Source organism: Urocampus carinirostris, chromosome 19 (genome assembly GCF_059441175.1).
Source record: "Urocampus carinirostris isolate Australia breed hairy pipefish chromosome 19, RoL_Ucar_1.0, whole genome shotgun sequence".
In the NCBI taxonomy this organism is placed as follows: domain Eukaryota; kingdom Metazoa; phylum Chordata; class Actinopteri; order Syngnathiformes; family Syngnathidae; genus Urocampus; species Urocampus carinirostris.
In genome coordinates, this window is record NC_142367.1 from 11,701,661 (window position 1) to 11,725,987 (window position 24,327).

Below are 24,327 nucleotides of genomic sequence, written 5' to 3' on the forward strand. Positions count from 1 at the left end.
AAATGTTTTTGTGTTTTTTTGTTTATCTCGTGTACTTTTTATTTGTTACTGTATTTATTTTTATTTAACATTTGATTAAGGAAATATTTAATAACCTGCTGAACCATTTCTTTTAGTAGTGTGAGTACAATTTAATGTTGCGTTTGTAGGAAAATTTATTCATAAATGCATTAAATATATTGAGTTTTTTTTTTTTTAAAAACTCATAGCCCTTGGATGAGTAAATTAAAAAGTAAATAATAATTATTTCCCCCCCCCCTAAATTATTAACTCATTCATTCCGGTTCACGGCCATTGACATCATAGATCATTCTAAAAACATAAATATACACATTTTTTTTAAAAGTCATGAATAATACTGGATATAACATTTCAAATTGATAAACTAAAATTAATAAAGTACATTGTAATAGAAAACTATTTGAAAAACAATTTTTATCTTTTTGCACTACATCTTTTTAAGCCTGCCTATATTTTAAATTGAGTAAAATTAGCAACATTTTGTAATTGAGCAGTATATTGATCTTATTTTTCAGAGTTAATAAGATATTTTATAAGATATCGGCTCTATCGGACAATTTAGCTCATATTTCTTAAAATGTTTTATTTTTTTGTGGAAAAGCGTTATTTTCTGCAAAAACGATAAGAATCTTTCAAATTAGAAAAGTTGTCTGCTAATAGAGCAAGATGGATTTAAAAATGTTTTTGTGTATTTTACAGAATGCTTGATATTAAGTTCAAATATTGAAAAATAAGAAAATGGGTCAAATTATGTGCAACGGAAGCAAGATTATTTTTTATCTTACTTGTTTTCGTGTGAATCTTTGACATCTACTGTCAGCAGGAGTGAATATGTTACGTTGTACAGTTCAGATTTAATTTTTACTAGTAAAACGAGTTAAAGTTTTTTTAATGTTAGCGTATAGGGCTTTGATATTATGTTAAGTCAGAAAACAATGAGTTAAGAACCCCAAAACAATTGCAAACTGATCGTTTCGCCCCCATCTGCCAGCTTTCGCTGTTTCCACCTTCCTTCCCGTTCAGTAGTGAGCGTGAAACCCTCCCGCTGCCCCACTACCCTCATGCACTGGATCTTCTAAATTGGATGAAAATCCAGGGAGGTGTCCGGGGGGGTTACGTTCATTTCCTGTCCATAGTGTCGTCGTGTGTTCCATGTGTCGTTTTCCTTCTTTCCCCAATGCGTCTCCGTTCCTCACTTTGCCCTTGTTCCTCTCCCATATGTGTGCCGCAGGTCCGGCCACGTGGGCCATGGCCACCTCCAAACCCGACATCATGATAATCCTGCTCAGCAAGCTCATCGAGGAGGGAGACGGCTTCTACAAGGTCAATAAAAAGTCCAAATTTCGTTCCGTAATTGTCACCTTTTTTTAAACTGCTTTTAGTTTTGTCATAAAACCAAACATATTCTTATAGTGTATAAAATGTAAGTTAGAATCGCATAATATATATAAAAATATTTTATATATATATATATATATATATATATATATATATATATATATATATACTTTCATTATTATAATAACATGCATGAATTAATCATGGTTTGTACGAGTGATTTAAATCCTTAAAAATACTTGTTGCTTTTTCAAGGATTTTGGGAGAAGTGCTTTTAAATGCTTGAAATGGTTGCCATGTTTCTCAACAAGTCTGCGTACAAATGTATACGTATACGAATATATATGTTACTTATATATATATATATATATATATTTTATATATATATATATATATGGATACATATATATATATATATATATATATATATATATATATATATATATGTATGTATAATGTATGTATATATGTATGTATAATGTATGTATATATAGGTATATGTATTTGTGTATATTTATATACGTATTTATGTTTATGTATATAGGTATATATGGTTATGTGTGTGTGTATATATATATATATATATATATATATATATATATATATATTTGTATGTATGTATGTATGGCGGCTGAGTGGTTAGCACGCCCGCAGCACAGTTCTAAGTTAATGGGATTCAATCCAGCTACCAGCCTTCCTGTAAGGAGATCGTATGATCTACCGTGCCTGCGAGGGTATCTTCCCATATTCCCAAAACATGCATGTCAGGTTAATTAGCCGGTCCAAATTGTCCCTAGGTGTGAATGAGCGAGTGAGTTGTCTGTCTCTGCGTGCCCTGCGACAGCCTGGCAACCAGTTCGGGATGTCCCCTGCCCACTGCCCGAAGATGGCTGGAATGGGCTCCAGCATCCCCGTGACTCTTCTGATGATATATTCGTGATTTACTGAAGATTTTAAAAAAATCATATTTCTTGATAAATGCACATGCAAGCTTAATAATTGCACGATTCAATCGGAGATACATTTGTGGCTCTGCAAAATACATGATTCACACGGGATTTTTCCTTTAATGGTACCGGGGAAATAGAAAAATTGGCTTGTAAGTCCTTAAAAAGTGTTTAAATTTAGCCAAGAAAATGGTGTACAAACCCTGATTAATAATCAAAATTTTGGGGTTTTGAAACAAAAAAAAAATGTAAACATATTTGGGAGACGAACAAAAAATATTACAGTTACGTTTTTTTGTTTTTTTTAATTCTTTTTTTTTCCTTTTTGGTTTCGTTTTGTACTAACTGGTGAGCTTAGAATATCGAAATGTGGATTTTGTTACCTGACAGAAAGGGAAGGTGAAGGAGGCGGCGCAACGCTACCAATACGCCCTGAAAAAGTTCCCCCGCGAAGGCTTTAGTGAGGACCTCAAGACCTTCCGGGAGCTCAAGGTTTCGCTCTTCCTCAACCTGTCCCGATGTCGTCGGAAAATGAACGTGAGTCGGTGTGAATCGCAAGGTGTTTCCTCCTCTAGCAGTTTTTAACTGTTGCAGTCTTGTGTCCAGGACTTCGGAATGGCTGAGGAATTTGCCACCAAAGCCCTGGAACTGAAACCCAAATCCTATGAGGCGTACTACGCCAGGGCCCGGGCCAAACGTAGCAGCAGGTATGTAGTTTGAGGAGGATCCCCGAACCCACCTCCATGCCACCTAACCCGTTGCGTGTGGCTATTTCAGGCAGTTTGTCGAAGCCTTGGAGGACCTGAACGAAGCCGTGAAGCAGTGTCCCAACAACCGAGAGATCCAACGGCTCCTGCAGCGGGTGGAGGAGGAGTGTCTCCAGCTGAGCCAGGGTGAGCTCCAGCCTCCGGACCTGGAGCTGGAGCCACCTCCCTCTCCACCTCCCACGCCTCCCCCTGAGGATGAAGAGTGCCTGCCTCTGCCTGTGGCTCTTCCGCCTCCCCCGGAGCCCCGTCTGGAGGACATGGAGCCGGTCCAGGATCTCTTTGAGGACGAGGACTACCTAGAGCAGGAGCTAGAGGCTATGTCCATGGGCCTGCCCCCGCCCGAGTCCCTCACTAATCCCACAAGTCTCCCCATCATCCAGAGCCCTCCATTGTCCCCCACCCATGCTGACCACATCTACCTAGCTGGAGGATCTCCAATGGGGCAGCCTTATGAGTATCTCCCTACCTCATCCTCCATGTCCTCCCCTACACGTGGGTCTTACCAGACCACGCCGCCCTCCCTGTCACCGACGCATCACAACTCACACTACCGACACAGCCCGCCTCACACATCCCCTGTGCACCAGCCCTCCTACCGCTTCAGCCCGCCCCCCATGGAGCGCCAGAGCCCACCCCCATCCCCCTTGCGCCGGGCTGCCCAGTTCAGATCCAGTCCGCCAGTGGACAGCGTCTCCCTGTACAGGTCCCAGTCGGGCTCGCCGGTGCGCTACCAGGCGGAGCAGAACCCTGGCCGGCCCAAATCGCCGCTGTCCAAGATGAGTAGCCAGCGCTCCTTCCAGCTCAGCTCCCAACCTTCGCTATCGTCCCAGCAGTACCAAGCGCAAGGTCTTCGCCTGCAGCCCTCTATCGCCCAAATTGTGCGCACCAACCAGCCCGGCGGTGCCATGGGCAACAGCGGCTACCTGGCCAGCCGCTATCAGGGCGGATCGGTGGATGTGGACAGCCGACTTGTATACCAGCCCTCCCTGGACGGGCGCTCCATGTCCCAGGTGCAAGCCAGCCTCAGCTCCGGCGCCCTCTATCAGCACGGTGGCCGAGGAGGGGTCATGGAGGCGGCCCTGCTGAAGGACGAGCTCCCCCAGCGCCCCTCCTCTGCTTACCGTGCCGGCAGCGGGGGGCCGGCGCCCGTCCGCTACAGCCAGACGCCCCAGATCAGTCGCAGTCAGTCTGCCGCCTACTACCCGGTCTCCGAGCACGTGCTGGAACGTCCCGGGGCCGTGCCATCTTGCCAGCTGGGCTCTCCCGAGGTCCCTCACCTGGCCAGGCGCCCCGTCAGTGCCAACACTCCCGAGATCAAGCCCCACGTGACCGCCCCGAGGCCCCTCATCCACTCGCAGAGCGTCGGCCTTCGGTTCTCCCCGTCTGGTAACAACATCTCTGCCGGGCCCGCCTCAAACTTGGCCCCAGTCTTCCGGCAGCAGATGGAGATCCCCTTGCAGGCCAACTACGAGCGCTCCTGTGATGACATGTCTCCCATCTCGCCCTCGCAAGGCGGCGGTGGCCTCTACCAAAATGAGCCCGCCCGTTCACGCAACACCCCTTTCATGGGCGTCATAGACAAGACAGCCCGGGCTCAGCAGTACTTGCACCAGCCTTCCCGGTCCCGCGGCATGACCTCCATGGACTCTGCCATCAGCCCCACCTCACCTGGCCAGCTGGTTCAGCAAGGCTCGGCCTACAGCCCGCCAGCTTCGCTGGGGAACATTGCCTACTACAACAAGACCAACAACGCGCAGAACGGTCATATGCTGGAGGAGGACTACTACGCCCAGACCCCCAAGTTGGCCAACGGTTCTCGAGGGGGCGGGGACCTCCTTGAGCGGGTCAGCCAGGTGCCCACCTACCCTGATGTGAAGGTCGCCAGGACTCTGCCCGTGGCACAGGCCTACCAGGACAACATGTACCGCCAACTCTCCCGAGACTCTCGCACGCAAGGACCCCCATCGCCCATCAAACCAAAGAGACCCTTCGTGGAGTCAAATGTGTGACCATCCGTAAGGCGACTTTTTGGAAACCAGATTGGTTTAAAGGTCTTGACTGATACATCGTGACATCACCATCTCCTGGACAACGACCACTGGGCTTCTTCCAAAAACTGCACAAACTCTTTGATCTGGTGTGCTCCAAGTAGACTATTCAACGTAATCCGGTACTATATGTTCGATACTGTACATTGCTCGGCAGACTACAAAACGGCTTACAAATAGAGAACAAATGAGCGTATTTATAATTAAGTTATATATTGTACATAGTTGTCAGAGAATCGTTCCGCTGCCTTGGCGTCCCACTGCTGGTCCATGGGGGGGCGCAGGTTGCTACAAGTCGTACGATTTTCGTGAAGGGGGGTGCAGGTGCCACAAACTAGCCAAACAGGTCCACATTTGCCTTTCTATCACACGGCTGTTAGTTCTAGCCCCCAGGTGGCGGATTAGAAAGACGAAAAGTAAGCAAATGCTCAAACATGCTCCTTCCTTGCATCTTTGCTTTACCCACACAAACGCCATCAAGATTTGGGAGTTTTTTTGCCTACCATTCATCAGATGCGAGCGCCCCCGTGGACCGCCTTTTAAAGGTTCAGCAATATGTAAAGAATTTGCAGCCTGTAGTTTTAAATAATGAAAACAAATATTAACATTCACACTTTTCCTAATTAGGAATGAAGCACCCACACTTTTGCCAATCATGCAGTTGGGAATGTGGAGATTTTTCCGTTTTAACACTCACTTTTCTGGTGAACCAGTTCAACCTTTGAAATTTTTATCACGATGACGTGGCGAACACCCACAAATTTCCTCGAAAAACCCAAACTTTTCGTTACAACTGCGGCAGATGGATTTTGGATCTTAACCATTTTACTGCTGAATCTTTCCATTGCAACTCCAAAGCAGACCCTTAAATTTCCTGGCAAAATATTTCAACACCCACAATTTTTCGTTTAACATGTGCCAAATTCAGATGTCGAATCTTCTTCAGATATTTTATCACTCTTATGGATATTTAACGCTCACACTTAAACATTTCATTGCAATTCCTCAGATTACACCTCTGCAATATTCCCAACAAAATCTAAAATCACCCACACTTTTCGTCACACTCGCGGCAGATTGAGAATGTGGATGTTGAAATCTTTTCCGGTTTTCCGTAACAACCCCACAAAGCACGCCCGCAAAATTCCCTCACAAAATGTTACAATACCCAGACTTTTTGCTATCTGCAGAGGTTCCACTCGGCTCCGTCATCGTCCCACTTCAATGAGACGTCTGTATTATACTTCTGTTAAATAGAAGGGTGTATGGTTCAAATCCGTGCGTGTGTATTAGCTGGCTGTACATAGTCTGGTGCATGTTCTATTCTCCATCAGAAACATGTAAAGCTGGTGTGGGGGTGCGCGCCCCCTAAAGAATTCCACCTCCCCAACCCCGGTTTCTTTTATGATTTTACAATTAATGTGTTTGCCTGCCGAGCAGAGTTCTCGTGTCTGTACATGTGAGCTTTCAGATCGCTGTGATATATATGGAAAAAAGAAATATTAAAAAAAATAGCAGAATGTGTTTTTATCTCATGCTACTTGATTGTAACCTGTACATTAAAATGTATTAAGAGGGGATACATATTTATAAATGGTTGCCTACTGATATATCACGTTTAGTCCTTTATTTTGCCTTCGGACAAAATTGTGTTTTTACAAGTGATGACAACAAAGATTTAGAATAAGGGTGTCATAATATACTAGAAGTCGTTGTAGCTAAGAATGGAGCTGAAGCATGTGCATTCGAAGACTACTTACTTTGGAAGCAATTGACAACAAAAGACCGAGTGAGTTAGATATACCCGGTGCGACTGAAAACAGCTACTAACTGGAGTTGGTCTGAGTTGGTTAGAGTAGCTAACTTCAGCTTCTAAAGTGCGTTTCTGGCTGTCAAAGGCGAGTGACTGAAGGAGAAAGAAAGCCTATTTACACGAGCCATAGCTAACAGCCAAGTAGCTAACATGCGTGGCTGGAGAAGGAAACAAGGGAAAAAAGCTCTGGAGTCCTCTGATTAAACAGCGGACTGAACTGTGGAAGTGACAATGATGAATGAAATAAGCTTCATTTACACTGAGCAACCAACAACAATTGCTAGCAGCAAGCTATATCTTGCAGCCAAGTTGCTAGCATGAAAGGCTAAAAAAGGAAACAGTGGAAAAAAGGTCAAACGTGATGAAATAGTACATGTGTTTTTGCTTCTAATTCAAATCTAGAGTGTCTCCACCATCAACAAAAGATCGAGTGAGTTGGATATACCCGGTGCGACTGAAAACAGCTACTAACTGGAGTTGGTCTGAGTTGGTGGGAGTAGCTTACTAAGTAGCTAAGTAGAAGCTTCTAAAATGCTTGAAAAAAAAAAAAAGTCAAACCTGATGAAATAGTACATGTGTTTTTGCTTCTACTTAAAATCTATAGTGTCTCCACCAGCCTCAACAAAAGGCAGAATGAGCTGGATGCTCCCAGAGCGGCTGAAAAGAGCCAATTGCTAAATTTGGTCGGAGCTGGAGTAAGCTAACTCTTGCAAGTGTGGTAAGAGTGGTTAAAGAAGGAAATGGCGGGAAATTGTTTGAATCAATAGTATTTTATTGAAACAAAGTATTTTTTACAACATTAGCTTTAAATAGCGTCTCACACAAAGACAAATTTTCACCGGAATTCCAGCAAAATCAATAAGGCATCGTGATTTCTCAAGGAAAAACTCGATTAGCTCCTCTTTATCTTGAGCGTGATGGTGTGGACCAGTTCCTGCACTGTGGCCACGATCAGCGGCACCAGGGCGAACCTGAAGAAAAACCCCGCGTAGAACACGTCCGGCACTTGGCTGGGCACCGGGACCCAGAAAAGGCCGTACAGCGCCCCTAAAGACAGACCCAGGGAGGCCAACTTCGGCCCTCGGGCCATCGGTTTCCCCCGGGGTCCCCAGTGCAAGGCCAAGCCCAGACCTAGCAGGGCCCCGCAGTCCCGGGCCAGTGAGGTGAACGGGGCCATGTCTGGTCGGACCCAGTCGGGTCGGCTGCACCATTTCTTGGCCAGTGTCAAAGACCTGCAAAATGGAGAAAATTAACCCCCAGAAAATAGCAACCCCACTTAAAGACATTTTCACTTAACATGTGGAATACGCTGTTTTTAAACCCATCTTCACGACATTTTCCCCAATATACCACGTCAACAGCACATTTCTGGACATGCCCCAAAAACGAAAAAATTATAACGTCTCTAAGATACGTGTTTGCTATTGGTCAATGTCACATAAAATGCTAGCCTGCGATCGGTTTGCGTCACTGTATCATGAATACCCCGATACGCTATTGGCTGAACTACGTCCCACAATGCCTTTCGCTACATTCAGTTCAGAATCTCATGTGCTCCTTAAAATATTTACCGAGTCGCTGATACGATACTGTATTTTTGTTTTGTTTACTGTATTTATTCGCTAAGGGTCGAACGCTTGTTGTGATGCTAAAGGGAGAAGCAAAAAAAAAGACAGCCATGTAAACCAAGGGTCTCAAACTCAATTTTTTGGGGGGCCACCACAGCGAGGGTGTGGATGAGGTGGGGCCAATTTAGGCTTTACAAAAGAAAATCCCTGGTGAAAACAGTCCACTTTTCTCTAATATCATTTTTTCCTTGATAAAAGTTCTAAAAAATAAACGGTACTAATTATGGATGAAAAAGTCAATAGTCAATACTGAATAAATAATTGAGCAAACATATAATTAAGTACATTTTCTACACAAAACATGATCTAAAAATAATTAAGGTTGAATATGAGAATACATCAACAAATAGGTGCACTTATATTAAAATTTCATATTAAGGCGAGGGCCTTGAACTATCATCCCCCCCGGAGCTTGCAAAGGGCGCAAGTTTGAGATCCCTAAACAATTTTTAAGAACCATTATTAAGAATAAGGAGGGTATTAGAGCAAGAACATCTTATGAGTACATGTCATTCCTCCAAAGTGGATGTTTTAAAATCAGTTTTCCATTTAAATCCGCCATCTTCTCTCCTCCCTCTGCATCCACCCGCTACTTTTCTGTACCAGCTCACATCATGTCTAACCAAAAGTAAATAAAATTTCACTTTTCCTTCACATGTATATTAGGGTATAATGTTATTTAATCCTGTATACGTATATTACATATAAGTGGCACTTGCTATATACTATTTTATTATATTTATGTTTTTATCCGAAAGTATTATCTAATTAACATAGGTTTCTACCCTCGCTATACTGCAATTTCACGTTGCGATCCTCACCTCAGAAAAGATTCATGAATGAAGGTTTACTGCATGGTGTTAAACATGAAGCCTGCGGGCCAAATCAGGGCTGCCAAGGGTTTGAGCTGGCCCGCAAGACAATGCCAACAGCTGCAATTTTAAATATGTCCGCTTGATGTTACCGAAGCCAGGACAAGCCATTCACAAAGCAACAGTAGCTGTATTTCTTTCTCTTTTGCTCTTTCTCTCTATCTGTCACGAGGCGAGGTGGAGCGGAAGGGGTGACCGGACCAGAACGGAGGCAGGAAGGGAGAACTCAATTGCGTGACGATCCATAAGTTTTATTTAACAAAATAAAAGTTGTCCAAAACTCAGGGACAAGACAAACAAAAACATTCTTACACTCAGAACAGAACGGTACAGAGTTCCTCCGGCACGAACTCAACAGGACAGGGCATAACAGACGGAAAATGTTTAAAACTAAAACAGGACAAGGCATAACAGACCGGGGAATGTGTAATGAGCCAGCGCCCGCCAAACTCACAACCCAGCAATCAGCTGATCTGCTACAGCTTGAGTTCGGGGGCGCGGCAGACTGGTCGCCACGGCGACCGTGACACTATCACTTTCTTTCTCGCAATTTCTTGAACTGTTTTACTCTCTGCCTATTCCTTTCTCTTTCTAGTCAAGTCATGTTTATTTGTATAGCCCTTAGTCACAAGAAGTATCAAAGGGCTTTACAGACTATTAAAACACCATCCCCTGATCTAAAACCTGCACGAGAGCGTGGGAAAACTCAAAACCTCAGCATAAGGAAATTCTCTCCTTTTTTGTTCTGTATTCCTCCCTCTCTTTTTCTGTTTCTCTCTTCTCTCTCACTCTCACTCTTTCTTTCACTCTTTCTTTTTATGTTTCTCTCTTCCCTTCTCTTTCTCACTGTATTTTTCTTCCTTTCTTTCTTACTCTTTCTCTCTTCCTTTTGCTATTTATTTCTCCCTCCCTGTCACTACCTCTTGCTCTCTACTTTTCTTTCTTTCCATCTTTCTCCCTCTTTCTTTCTCTCTCTCTTTAATTTTCTCTATCTTTCTTTTTTCTTTCTATTTTTCTGTTTTCTTTTTTTTTCTCTCTTATTTCTCTCTCACTCTCTCTCTCTTTCTCTGTAATCTAAGAATTCGACCCCTGTGAAAATAATCTCTCCACCATGTGGGTCCTGTGCTAAAATGAGTTTGACATCCCTGGTTTAGTTTATTTTTTAATGCACCACTCACCAGGTGATATCGACCCCCAGCCGCCATTGCAAGGCGCTCAACACCAGCATGCTGCCCAGAACCAACGCCATCGTGTCCACAAAAAAACGGAACGGGCGTCGTTCCGGCACCTTGGAGTTCAAGTACCTCCCTAGCAGGAAACCTAGAACATTTGAGTCAAGTCAATATTTGGATTACTCATAAAAGAAAAAAAAAATCAACTTGCCTGCTAAAGTACCCATCACCACCTGATGCGGGAAGTGGGCTAAGAGAAACACCCTAGACATGCCCACCAGTGCCAGTAAGGTCCAGTAGAGTAGGTAAGGGATGTAAGTGACAGGGATGCTGGGAATAAAAATTCAAGTGCTAATCATACTCAAGTACCTTTAAAGGAGGGGTAAGGAACCTATGGCTCGGGAGCCATATATGGCTCTTTTCATGAGTACATATGGCTCCGAAATAAAATGGAACTACAGTGGGACCTCGCTACTTCGCGGTTCCACGTTCGCGGGTTCGGAGCTTCGCGGGTCTAAAAAATAATAATAATAAAATAAAATAATTAAAAAAAAAAAATATATATATATATATATATATATATATATATATATATATTTTATTTTTTATTTTTTTAAGCATTTTTGAGGGGGCGTCGCTACTTCGTGGTTCCACCTCGTTCGCGGGTTCAGAGCTTCGCAGGTCTAAAAAAATAATAACAATTAAATAAAATAATTTTTAAAAAAAATATATATGTATATATTTATTTATTTAAATTTTTTTTTAACCATTTTTGAAGGGGCGTCGCTACTTCGTGGTTCCATGTTCGCGGGTTCAGAGCTTTGCAGGTCTAAAAAAAAAAAAATAATAAAATAGAATAATTTAAAAAAAAAAATTGGAAGCATTTTTGAAGGGGCGTTGCTACTTCGCGGATTTTCACTTTTCGCGGGTGGTTTTGGTCCCCATTAACCTTGATAACTGAGGGATTACTGTATTGCACATCTCTCTGTGGCGTTCCAAAGTCAAGAGATTTCATCCCGATTTTGGTCCATATAAAGCCGAAGCAACTTAATGCAGAAGTTCGATAAGAAACCATTTAAACTGATAAATAAAAACGCTGGCAAACAACTTTGATTGGGTGAACAGTACAGGTAGGCAGATCACACAGCGCAAAGCACTTCCTTCTCTCTCTCTCGCTCAGTGCAGTCTACACCGAAAGTGAATCTGACGATATGCTTATCGTTTGCAATAATTTGTGACATTTTTACAAGGAACTTTGCATGCACATTGTTTTGAAACCGTTATTAAGAACAAATTTCATGGAAAAAAATTGCCTCAAAACTTTTAAATTAAGGTGGAAGACAAATTGTAAATGGCATATTTACATTGATTTGGGACACATGATTTGGCATTATTATCATTTAGTACATTTGATTAAATCATCAAATGACACGCAGTGAAATAAAATGTGCTGAAGAATAGGCTTTTGTCTAGAGAGCGTGTTTGGCAGTTTTTTCAATTTTGTCTGAAAATATATGATGTGGCTCTCTCAATTTCTGTTTTAAACATTTTTTGCTTTTATGGCTCTTTGGGTCAAAAAGGTTCCCGACCCCTGCTTTAAAGGAACAGTGCCTATTATTTGGCCACTAATCCTCGCTGTTTGGTGAAGTGCTATACACCCACATACATACATACATACATATACATATATATATATATATATATATATATATATATATATATATATATATATACATTAAAAATTGTGATTTTATTGGATTTCATTTGAGTGGCTCACCTGCAATTCCGGCGATACAGGTAAGACTGTAAGGTTAAGGCCACCACCCACCAGACAGCCGATGTGATCATGGCGTGTCCTGATGGACTACCTGAGTCAATAAAAACCCACAATTAAGACCAAGACAGGCCACTTGCCCAGACAATTGTCTTCTTCTCACCAGGTCCATTTTCACACGTGCTGGGAAACTGTTGGACCTTTGCAGACACTTGGGATTCCCCGATCCACCAGAACGGTCTTTCCCCGAAAAGAACGCTAGGATAAAATATTTCAGGGTGGGAGGCAAAAAATATGATATGATTAATAATTTCTCAAATAAACCTGTCCAAAATCCGTCCTGGGGCCCAGTTACGGTCCGTCATCACATTTTTACTGGCCCGCATCCTGTCATAAATTTAATACAGGGTTTGTACGGGTGCTTGAATTCTTGGAAATGCTTGAAATTAAACATTGAGATTCAAGGTTTGAAAAGTGCTAGAATTTTGGACAAAGTGCTTGTAAATACTTGAAATTGTCGCCATATTTCTCGGCAGGCTGACTCTATAGACCACGCGTTAAATGAAGAATAATTTTTAAAAAGTGTGTGAAAATTACGCCGACGCGTGTGCTTTGGTGGCTTGTCATTGTGGTGTTGTCAAAAGTGAAGCGTCACCGCCCCCCACTGTTCCTACCCAAGAGGACAGCTCCATTTAGAAAAACGTCTCTTTTGGCTCGGCTCCCAAACAGCTCCTCAGGTTTTTTTTAAATTATATATTATCAATAATAATCAAACCTCGTGCACCAAATGATTTAGTCATGACTACAGGAGATCCCTGAAAAACACAAATACAAATTAAAATTGTAAAATACAAAACAATTATAGCTTTTTAAACACTGAACAGATTTAAAGTCGAACAACACAAAATCCCTGAAAATGCAACAAAATTAAATATAAATTCAAAATATTAACTCCTCGGTGCTGTTTAAATGATAAAATGAAATAAACTTAAATATTTTCACCAATTTAGACACAAATACACTGAAAAACATACAAAACAAATATAAATTACAATAAGTAAAACAAAAAGCAATAGATTAGAAATCGATTGAAATATTGAATCCAAATTAGGCTCATTTTTCTGCAGTTTTTTTATATACAGTCCTTTTCCTTTTTTGACTTTCGTATTGAACTCAATTATTACCGAGCACCTAGAGCCCTTTACGTGTTTGTAAACAAAAGTGACATATTGAACCTGCGCGTGCAAAATGTCAGAATTAATGTGAGTTTATAGCACCTCAATTACACAAGATCTTAGATCATAGATGGGAACAGCTCAAAATAGCAGTATGTAGAAGGACAACGTTGGCAACAAGATTGACTTGATATATTTGGAAAGACTAATCAAAGAGGCCCCCAAAAAACTCATTTTTCTTTCTCTTTTTCTGGACGTTTTCCCTGCTTCTTCTACTCATTTTTAAAAATAACGTTTTTCTTTATGTTTTTCTATTTTTCCCCTAGAATTTCACCTCTTTTTTTCTCGTTTTATTTTCTTTACTTTTTTTTCCATCTTGTTTTTCCTTTTTTATTACTCCTACTGTTTGTTTGTTTTTCTTACCTTTTTAATTTTTTTTCATTTTGGTCTTTATTTATGCTTTTTCATCGATAACTCAAAAAACTCAGAAATTGTGTGTGCGTGTGTGTGTGTGTGTACATACATATATATGTATATATATATATATATATATATATATATATATATATATATATATATATATATATATACAGTGCATCCGGAAAGTATTCACAGCGCTTCACTTTTTCCACACTTTGTTATGTTACAGCCTCATTCCAAATTGTATTAATTTAATCTCTTATCTCAAAATTCTACACAGAATACTCCATTATGACAATGTGAAAAAAAATGTTTTTACTTTTTTAAAATTTACTAAAAATGGGGAAACTAAGAAATCACATTTACATAAGTATTCACAGCCTTTGCCATGAAGCGTGTGTGGCACAGTTCTGAGGTCATGAGATCAAACCTCATGTGTGAAGTTTGCTTTCGGGCACTCCGGTTTTCCTCCCACATTCCAAAAACATGCATGTCAGGTTAATTGGCCGGTCAAAATTGTCCCTAGGTGTGAATGAGCGAGCAAATGGTCTGTCCCTGTGTGCCCCTGCGACCGGCAGAGGATGGCTAGGATGGGCTCCAGCACCCCTGCGACCCTACTGACGATAAGGGGTGCAGATAATGGATATATATATATATATATATATATATATATATATATATATATATATATATATATATATATATATATATAAATACTCTGATACTTTGTTAATAAACCTGTTTTGAGCAAATTATCTTTTTATTCTGAGAAAGATTAGATTTTAGTAACTACAACAACACATTCTTAAAGACTTCCTTTACTTTTTAATATGAATTACAGAATAAATGCGTAAAATACATACATGTCAACTTATAAGTTTTCCCCGTATTTTATACAGTTTTTATCATTTTTATTGTGTACGCAATATACCAATTCTTGTATGGGAATTCTTTACCTTGTTTTTTGTTGTTGGGGGGATCTCGCCTTGCCTATTTAGGCTGTAAACCGGTCGTTTTAGTTTGAGGGAAAAACTAAGAAAATGCTGCAAGAATTGTTTGTGTGAGTTGGTAAATAAAATCAACTTGTTGATTGCTTTTATTCCATGTCGTCTATCTTGCTGTGAGTAAATAGGTGCCGCGTTGTGTTTGTAAGGTTCCTTTTTCCTTAATGAGGGGAAATGCAATCATTAATAAGGGGAGCTGTCGGATGAGGATGTCAGGTATTTTAAATACCTTTTAAGCACCAAATTCATCCACTCGGTCATCGCCGCCACCCACAGAACGGCCACACCGGTCCTCCGAGAGAAGTGGTAGGCGCACGGAAAAACAAATAAAAAGGCCGCCTTCGGTCCACTGGCGTCGGAGACCATCTGCCAGAATAACTCTATACTTTTTGTCCTGTCTTGGAGGATTTCGGCCATCCGAATTCCGGTTTCGTGCAACGAATCCATCACTTGCGTCTTACGCCGGTTCCGATGAATGAATGCTGTCGAGAAAGCAGCTGCGCATGCGCTTTACGTCCACTAGAGGTCGCTGTAGCTGCCCCCTCCCCCCCAAGTGAAACGTCACGCTTTTCATCACGGTGGCGTTTTATGAGTTTATGAGTCTTTACAAAGAGCTTTTGAGGAGTGATGTGACAGCATATGACGTCACAACACATTTCATATTTTTGTTCCGCGGAGTTCGGGGATGCCTCGGTGACGTCACGCTGCACGCCCTGCCTACGTCATCACGCCGCGCTACGTAAGGCACGCGCTCCGGTTTGCTGGCGGAGAAGATGGCGGCTCCTGGACCGGGGGAGTATTTCAGCGTCGGGAGCCATGTCTCTTGCCTCACCTGCTTGGGGCAGCGACTGCAGGGGGAGGTGGTCGCCTTCGACTACCAGTCCAAGATGTTGACTCTGAGTATCCTTTTTTTCTTTGAAAGACGGGGGGCTCTTGGCCGGCTAGCCGGGGCCCCGCTCTGAGGGCCTGTCGGCTCGCCGAAAATGTGTCAAATAGTGTTCCGTGCATGCGTAATTGAACCCACGACGCTTCAGTGCGTTTTTGAAACAGTCCCCCGGTTGTGGCCCCACGTGTGGCCGCCCGTGATACACTAAAATCCACCCGCGCGACCACTCCGGGGAGTGGATGTGTTTTGAATCCGCTCATTGTGTTGCCAGTGCTCGGCGCGGATCACTATCTGGCAACGGGCATCATGGCTGTGTGCGCAAAGGGGAGCGCTAGCTAGCAGGCTAGCCGAACTTGTAGTTCGGTTTCTGGCGACTTGGTACCCTTTCTTAGTCGTTTGTGTTCGAAACCGAGGCGTGTTCAGGAGTTGCGGGGTCCTCGCACGCCTCCCACTCTTCCCCTCCTTGCCGCAACGAGGGGCATGTTAGCATGCTAGCAGGGTAGCTAACTAGCTTAGGAGCGGTCAAGATCTCAGTGGAGATGTGCGAGGTCCTTTAAGTCTGTCAATCTTCGCTCACTTCTCGTCTTATTTTTATTTTTCAACAAAAAAGATAACAGCGGAAACCATAAAATTGGTGTCTTTCGTTTAGCTGCTAGCACCCTGCAGCCCTGAGTGTGATCCTGCAACTATGTGCACATTATCCATTTTTAATTCACTCTATCCTGTTTTAATATGCGAATTTACTTTTGCTTTCGAGCGTCCTTTAAATCCAAAATCGAAAGCATTAACTCATCTGACGATGATCGCATTGCACACACTGAAGGTCACAGTTGTTGGACAACAAACGTTTCAAACAGAAACTATAAAATCTCCTCGAAAGAAAATGTTTCGTTGTTTTCCTTTGGCTGTAACTTTTCCGCAATTGTCTCAAACTAGTCATAATCAAGTCATAATTGGACCATTCGTGGATCTAACACTTGCTGTTGAGCTTCACTCAAAACCCTAATTGATGACTTGCCAGTAAATCGTTTTTAATTAACTCTCAATTTAACTTATTATCATTAAATATTCACCAATTTAAAAAGAACAAAATCATCAAAATCAAACATTTCCCTCATAAGTATTTCTTAAATCGATATAGCTTCTAAAGATCTAGAGAACCATGGTGCTGTTTTAAGTGTCTCCCTCCTCCAGAACAGCTGCAGTGGATTAATAATAATAATAATAATGATAATAATTTCCTTTGTATTGTCATTCTTTGTAACAATGTACACAGAACGAAATGTTGATACACCTGATCCGTTGTAGCGAGTCGATGCAGCCGCAGCCAGAGGGCGCCGCCATTATACCAATTAGGTATGTCTCGGTTGAGGCGCGAACCAGCGACCTCCCAGTCTCAAAGCGGGCACACTACCATCTAGGCTACTGAGCTGGTAAGATCCTGGTCATTGAATAAGTTCTGTTTGTGGAGGGAGATCACCTTTGGAAATGTTTCTTTAGGTGTTTTGGACACTACATTTGTGGAGGACATGGTTGTTTTTAGTGTCTCCCTCTTCCAGAACAGCTTGAGGTGATGGGGATCCTGGGCATTTAATATGCTGTATTGGTTCAGTGAGATCACTTTTGAAAATGTTTAACCCTTTGGATGTATTGTTTCATATTTGGTATTTTTGAGGAGTTATCAATGAAAGAGCATAAACACTCCACTGAGGGCATTTAAAAATAAATAAATTATACATATTTACGTGGCTTAGGTCCCCCCCAAACACTTTGGGTTGGAGGTGGGGGAAAAAAATCGGAAATGACAAAAGTTAGAATACCGCAAAGGTATCGACATTCCATGGTCAAAATACCTTGTGTAGGTAGTTATTTCTTACCCGAAAGGTAAAGTGTTTTGGCACTACATTATGTAGAGAACCCTGGTCCCATTTTCTGTGTTTCCTTGCTCTAGAACTGCTGCAAGTGATTAGGATGCTGGTCATTGCAACTGTTGTGGTGGATGAGGGAGATCACCTTTTGGAAATAGGTTTTTGGGCTCTATATTAAGTATTTAGAAAACCTTCGTGCTTTTTGGTGTTTCCGTCCTCCCAAACACATGCAAGTGATGATGATCCTGCCCATATAATCAGCTGTGCTGGGAGAAGGCGATCACTTTATAAAATCTTCTTTATGTGTTTTGGGTACTAAATTAAGTATGTTGAGAACCCTAGTCCCAGTTTCGGCGTCTCCCTCCTCTAAAACACCTGCAGCTGAGGAGGATCGTGGTCATTGAATTGGCTGTGTTGAAGGAGGGAGATGTTTACAAAGAGCTCTTTGGGATCTGCAGCAATTGGCCGGATTTTTCTTAATATTTTTAAGGAACACTTTGAATTCAATTTGAATATTCTTCTGCACAACTATGCCAGAGTTTCTTCTGTGTGATGTTTTTGGTACCAAGTTGATTGCCAGGCATTAAAGTGACGTAGTGGCGCTCCTTGACTTCTACGTCCACTAGAATGCGCTTCCTCCAGCGGCAAGCCCAACCTCAGCGACGTCGTCCTGATCAATTTAGCTTACGTTTCCGAAGTGGACATCATCACTGACCGCACTGAGACTCCGCCTCCTCTCGCATCGCTCAACGTCAGCAAGGTCAGAATGGAAATCCATTTTTCTGTCTTATAGATGTCCTTTGGTGGGAAAAAAACTGTTTTCATATTTAATCCAAACTCATTTAGTGCCATTACTTAAACGCTATCAAAAGCATTCTCCCCGAGTGCCAACAAATAAAAATGTGTTTTTTGCTCTTATTCTATTTTTTTTTTAAAACTATTCGATAGGCTTTGAAGTTACTGATCAGTTGGTATCAAGCCTCTAAAAATGATTTGGGTATGATTAAATCACCACTGGATGGTAGGAATGGCTTTGATTTAGATCCTTGTAGACAAGGAGTCGCCACCTCCTCGTGTTGCTTCCGCTATCTCGCGATTGAAAATGTGTGGGCAACCCTCGAGTGACCGAAGTCCTGTGATCACGACACCGGAAACATCGGGCGCTTGGAAAGTTCATGCATAAGTTCAGTGCTCTTGCAATGCAATTTTATTTTGCAAATGATGTGCCCTTGCGTTTATGAAAAGCGTAGTTAAGATATTAAAGGTATTACTCTGGTTCAACCTCTGGTAGCAAAATACCCTTCAAATTGCTAGAGACGCAACGGTGTTAGCATCCATGAATACTGCCGCCAACAATGCATTGCGTGTGGCTTCACGTGTCCTTCTGCACAAGTGGAAAGCTTCAAGAATAACTCAAGTCACAGGAGATCACATACAAGTCGGATTTGGTTGGAATTGTCAACAATCTCACAAAAATATAAAAATTTCTCCCAAAAATGTTGCAAGTCTTGGATATGACCCGGCCAATGCTCGAACCTGTGACCCCCCAGTCTCCCAACCTTGATTCTTCCAGTTTACATGAGACACGGAGGGCACTGCACGATAGGGTGCCCTGCGCAATTGAAAGAAAATATAAACATTTTATGTGCGCCTTGAAGTCGGGAAAATGCGGCAATCTATTGGTAGCATGGAGTCTGTTTTGGAAGTCCGATTATCCTTAAGGGCCTGCACCCTCCAAAAAATGTTTTATTACCCCTCCTATTTCTGTCAGTGAACCAGGCAGGACAATTTTAAATTGCTTAGCAAGAAAGTAAGTTATTTTTGAAATATATTTTGGTAAAAATGTTATTTGTCTTTATCTAAATATAATTTGTATGTGATTCATTGATGCAATGTTTTTAGATTGTCGATATTTGACTGTTCTTTAAATATATCTATTAAAATGTATTTTACTAAATAAAAAATACAATTTAAAAGTATAGTAAAGTAAAAATTGAGTGTTAATGGTAAATGAAGGTTTTGATACTACTAATTTTCCAGGCAGACACTGGAACAAGTGAACATTTTATCGGTCGTTGGTATCGATCTTTTTTTACTGAAATAGTATTATCTTTTTTTGAAATATATTACCAAGACATTCGGCAATATTTTTCAGTAGTTTGATATTTAGTACCCACAATGCCAGTAGTTTTGATTTAAAAACAAATTTTGTGCAAAAGACCAATTTGCCAAAATCTCTACACGATAAGGCAGCCCCCCTCCCAATAATTGAGTGATATATTTTTCACATATATTACTGTGTATACAAAACAATACACTTAAATTGAATTGGAATAATGTTTTTTAGATGACGACATAAATTGACATGACATCTGGTTTCACCATTGAAGATAATTCATAAATGTTTAATGTGCTGCCTCAACTCCAAAGTATCCCTTTTTTCGCCAGCTAGTCAACAATGTCCTGAATAACCAGACTGGATGTTTATCAGGACAATGGCCTCAACCATTACCCTTTATCTGGTTGCCGTAAAACTAAAAATCTTGTACAAAAAAGTTCTGTTAGCTTGCTAACTATACAGAAACATTCTAGGCTTAGACATGCTAACAATTTAAACAAGAATACATTTTTTGTAGAAAACACGACCAGAAACCAAAATCTTCATATTTCATACTTGCAGACAATTATTGTCCAAAAAAGGAAATGTTCACAAGAGGCAATGGAAAACCACTGTTTATCAAGGGCAAAACAGTTAGTAATTGTAACTATGCATGTCCAATTGTATATACTGTTTTCCAGTATATAAGGCACAAATTTCTGGCCATTGTGGGGTTTTTAGCTGAGCCTTATAGTCCATAAAATCCAGCATATGAAACGATCTGTGCATATATACTTTTTTTTAGATAGTAAAAAAACGTTTTTTAGTAAGACATACAGCAAAATAAAAAAAATATCTTGATTGGGAGATGTGAGCCACAAATGCCTTCAATTCCTACAAGTAGGGCTTGGTATCAATAGATGCTCCTCGCCCATCCTGAAGTATAAAAAACAAATAATTGAAAAACTAATATCCCCGCTTTGCTAGTTCGATTTAAAAGCTAACATGCTTTCTGCAAATTGAAGCAGCTCGTTGTACTTTTATTTATGTTGTGGCTATGCATGCTAATATAGCTTAGCGCTTTGTGTGTGTATGTTTGTCTGCAGCTTGCCAATCGCGCAAAGACAGAAAAGGAGGACAAGCTGTCCCAAGCCTATGCAATCAGCGCTGGGGTGTCTGTTGAGGGCCAACAGCTATTCCAGACCATTCACAAAACGTAAGCGCCGCTTTTTTCGCCCTCTTTTTGAATTTCTGTCTCACGCGGCCAGTCTGGCTTGTCCGCAGCATCAAAGAGTGTAAATGGCAGGAGAAGAACATCATCGTGATGGACGACGTCGTCATCTCGCCGCCTTACCAGGTGGACAACTGCAAAGGCAAAGAGGGAAGCGCTTTAAGTCACGTACGCAAAATAGTAAGTACGCTCCTTTTTATCGTTCTTTATAAAAACGCAGCTTTACATGTAAAAGCTCATTTGAATTACGGTAGACCCCCGGGATACAGCAACCCCGCCTTGCGATGATTTCACTTTACTGTGGGGAATGAGTGTTTTTTTTTTTTTTTTTTTTTATTCCCCCTTTACAGCATCTTACTCGCAATGCAAAAACTATTTTTTTCTCAGGACATCATTAAAATGCTGATGTCTCATTTGCTGAACTTCTACCACTAGTGTACGTCATAAAGTTTTAGCGAGATTGCAATGCTGTATTTTTCTGCCGTGATTATTTGCTTTATGTCCCAATGCTTGCATTGATGCTAAAGGGAGAAGCAAAAACATAACCATTGAGAATATTGTGAAAAAAAAGATAAATGTAGACATATCCATTTTTTCTCAAGTGTTTAGGAATAAATATACATTGAGTGCAGACACCTACGTATACATGTTATATTTCATTTTATATTTGATTTATAACCAGATTAATTTCAATAGATAATAAATAAATTAATAATAATAATAATAACAATAATAATTTCCTTGTATTGTCATTCTGTGTAACAATGTACACAGAACGAAATGTCGATTGCACCTGACCCGTTGTAGCGAGCCGATGCAGCCGCAGCCAACAGAGGGCGCCGCCGACCACTTTTTAAGTCTTAGGAATGACTCGGCCGGGGCGCGAACCACCGACCTAAAGGCTTAAAGTGCATGACTTTTGGGTGAAGTACTTGTAAGTGTTGGAAATTGGTGCCACGTTTCTCTTCAAATCTGCTTAAAAATTATGCCAATACTGCTCTCATTGCATTTCTTCCCTCGTGATTAATGGCAGCTGGCATTAGTTTGTATGGCATTTTCCTATGAAGCCCTCAAGGGGACAGGTGCATGCTACAACTCAATTGCGCAGTATGAAATGTCTTGGTGCAAGGATTATATATTGATAATAGGCCATGCGAAAAAATTCTTGCCTAGTTGTTAGCCTGGTAAGGAGCACTCTGGCTTTAGATAACTCACCAGTTATTGATCCCGATTACGTTTAACTTGCTCTCATGCAAGAGACTTTAGGCTAAATTCAGCCAAGATGATACACATCAATGTTTATGTATCAAAACATCTCCTGCGCCAATTTTCATGACTAAGTGGCAACTATACGATTGTTATTTTAATGTTTTTGATTTGGGGCCATTAACACATTAGCTAATTAGCCTTGGTTTCCATCCGTCAAATTTCACTTTGCGACCCCCACCTCAGGTTTCATTGCGTATCCCGGGGGTGTACCGTATTTCTCACCAAGTTGTTGTCGCCATGGTGACGTGAGCCCTTGCCCCCTTCTGCCCCACCCCTGCACAGGTGGAGAAACATTTTAGAGACGTGGAAAGTCAGAAGTCCGTGCAGCGTTCACAAGCACAGCAAACACAGAAGGACTCCACTTTATCATCTTGAGGGCGCCGCCGCGGGACAGGCCGTGGGGAGGGGGCGGGATCCCGTGGCGGGGAACGTCGCAATTCCCGCCAGACCGAGTCGGCATCCCGAGCCAGGCGGCGCGCCCGGGTTCCTTTCTGGATCGTGAAGATGATTTAAAAAAAAAAAAAGAAGAAAAAAAATGACCATTTAATGAAAAGAGAAAAGAGAGGAAAGATGAAATCTTAAATTAGACTTTATAAAGAATAATTTAATCATGAAGCCGCCATAGTTTCCTTAACTAACTTGAAGCCAGCCCACCCTCCCCATCCTCCCTTCTTTCTCCCTCTCTTGGCCTTCAGTTCCATTTCCCAAAAGACAAAAACTAGCGCAGTCAGAAAGTTGGCTTTATTTTCTGTCATCTTTTTTTTTTTTGTATGTTTTCCAGCCGTCTCCCATGTTCGACTGTGTATTTTCTGTATTTTAAAAAAATGTGACTTGAAACGCCACACTTTAAAGGACATTTTCTAAAATAAACACAACAAAAATTCTGACTGTACATTTCGAACGCTTTATGGGGAGAATGGATTTTCTTTTCGCTTTTTTCCCCCTCCTACAAAAGCGTTGTTTTTGTTGCAGTCTTTATTTATTTTTTATTAAGTGTAATTGAATCAAAGTTTATTATTTTTTTTCTTTTGCTGAGATCAATCTTCAAATAACTAAATATTTAGCTGATTTAAATGTTTTTAATAATCAGCAGGGTTGGGTAGGGTTACTTTAACTTGATTACTTTTGGATTACTCCAATACCAAATATGCTAATAAAAGACAAAAAAAACTAAATATGAATAAAATGACTACATTTTGTGCAGGCTTGGGGAGTAACGGAATACATGGATCGGAAAAAATGATGTTGGCAAGCTGTTTGGATTTATTTTCATTTTGTTTCTGTCGCATTTTATGTTAGTTTTGCCGGAGCTCAAAGCCAGGAGAGAAGGCTTACCACGTGTTGTGAGTCATAATTTTATTCATATTTAGTTTCTTTTGTCTTTTATCAGCATATTTGGTATTGGAGTAATCCAAAAGTATTTGAAAGTAATCAAGTTAAAGTAACCCTACCCAACCCTGATAATCAGGCATAACAATTGTATTGGGTAAAAAAAGTTCAATTTAATCTTACTATTTTAAGATAATTTGCCAAATGGGTAAAATCTTATATTCCCTATTTTTTTTTATAAACTTTGATATTTTTCTTAGCAGGTGTACGTAGCTAATATTTGGGGAATAAAAATATTCTCAGGGAAAATTGTATCTTACAGTTGTAGCTTAGAATGAAGCAGAACAAAGTGCATTTGAAGAAGTCAGAGTGGACGCTGACATGAGTGGCTAAAGAAACTGTAAAACAAATGGAAGATACCTAAATCTTAGGCTTGGTTGTTGAAGGTAATTGTTAGTGCTAAAAGCAACCTCAGGACAAGCTAACATTGCAAAATCCTCATTTAGGCTTCCGTTGTAGTATGATATTGGTCAAACATGTCATATTCTCCCAAATTATGCCACATAATTTAGAAGTATAAGCCTGTGAGTCAAAGCTGTATTAATGAACCTTAACCTGCAGCTAATTGGCTAGTATGAGGGGCTAGAAAAGGAAACCGTAAAAAAAC

At 41.0% G+C, this 24,327-nt stretch overlaps 3 protein-coding genes across 3 annotated transcripts in view; 2 read left to right on the forward strand and 1 right to left on the reverse strand.

Annotated features, from left to right (window-relative positions):
* Window positions 1–6,731, forward strand: part of tanc2b (tetratricopeptide repeat, ankyrin repeat and coiled-coil containing 2b) — a 102,388-nt gene extending 95,657 nt beyond the window's left edge. Inside the window, exons 26-29 of the mRNA XM_088322938.1 lie at window positions 1,253–1,344; window positions 2,697–2,843; window positions 2,913–3,013; window positions 3,084–6,731. Of these exons, the coding sequence (XP_088179064.1) occupies window positions 1,253–1,344; window positions 2,697–2,843; window positions 2,913–3,013; window positions 3,084–5,082 (2,339 nt within the window). The 3' untranslated portion in view covers window positions 5,083–6,731. The remainder of the gene's footprint in view (window positions 1–1,252; window positions 1,345–2,696; window positions 2,844–2,912; window positions 3,014–3,083) is intronic.
* A 954-nt stretch (window positions 6,732–7,685) lies between these two features.
* g6pc3 (glucose-6-phosphatase catalytic subunit 3) lies at window positions 7,686–15,518 on the reverse strand. Its single transcript, XM_088323315.1, has 6 exons — window positions 15,209–15,518; window positions 12,544–12,638; window positions 12,384–12,474; window positions 10,818–10,936; window positions 10,613–10,754; window positions 7,686–8,166 (listed from the first exon to the last, which is right to left on the reverse strand). The coding sequence occupies exons 1-6, from the start codon at window positions 15,424–15,426 to the stop codon at window positions 7,827–7,829; spliced, it is 1,005 nt and encodes a 334-aa protein (XP_088179441.1). The 5' UTR covers window positions 15,427–15,518; the 3' UTR covers window positions 7,686–7,826.
* Window positions 15,519–15,710: 192 nt separating this feature from the next.
* lsm12b (LSM12 homolog b) lies at window positions 15,711–23,223 on the forward strand. Its single transcript, XM_088323317.1, has 5 exons — window positions 15,711–15,879; window positions 18,360–18,493; window positions 20,938–21,047; window positions 21,116–21,242; window positions 22,614–23,223. Exons 1-5 carry the CDS (start codon window positions 15,753–15,755, stop codon window positions 22,704–22,706), a joined length of 591 nt encoding a protein of 196 aa, XP_088179443.1. The 5' UTR covers window positions 15,711–15,752; the 3' UTR covers window positions 22,707–23,223.
* Window positions 23,224–24,327: the final 1,104 nt, after the last annotated feature.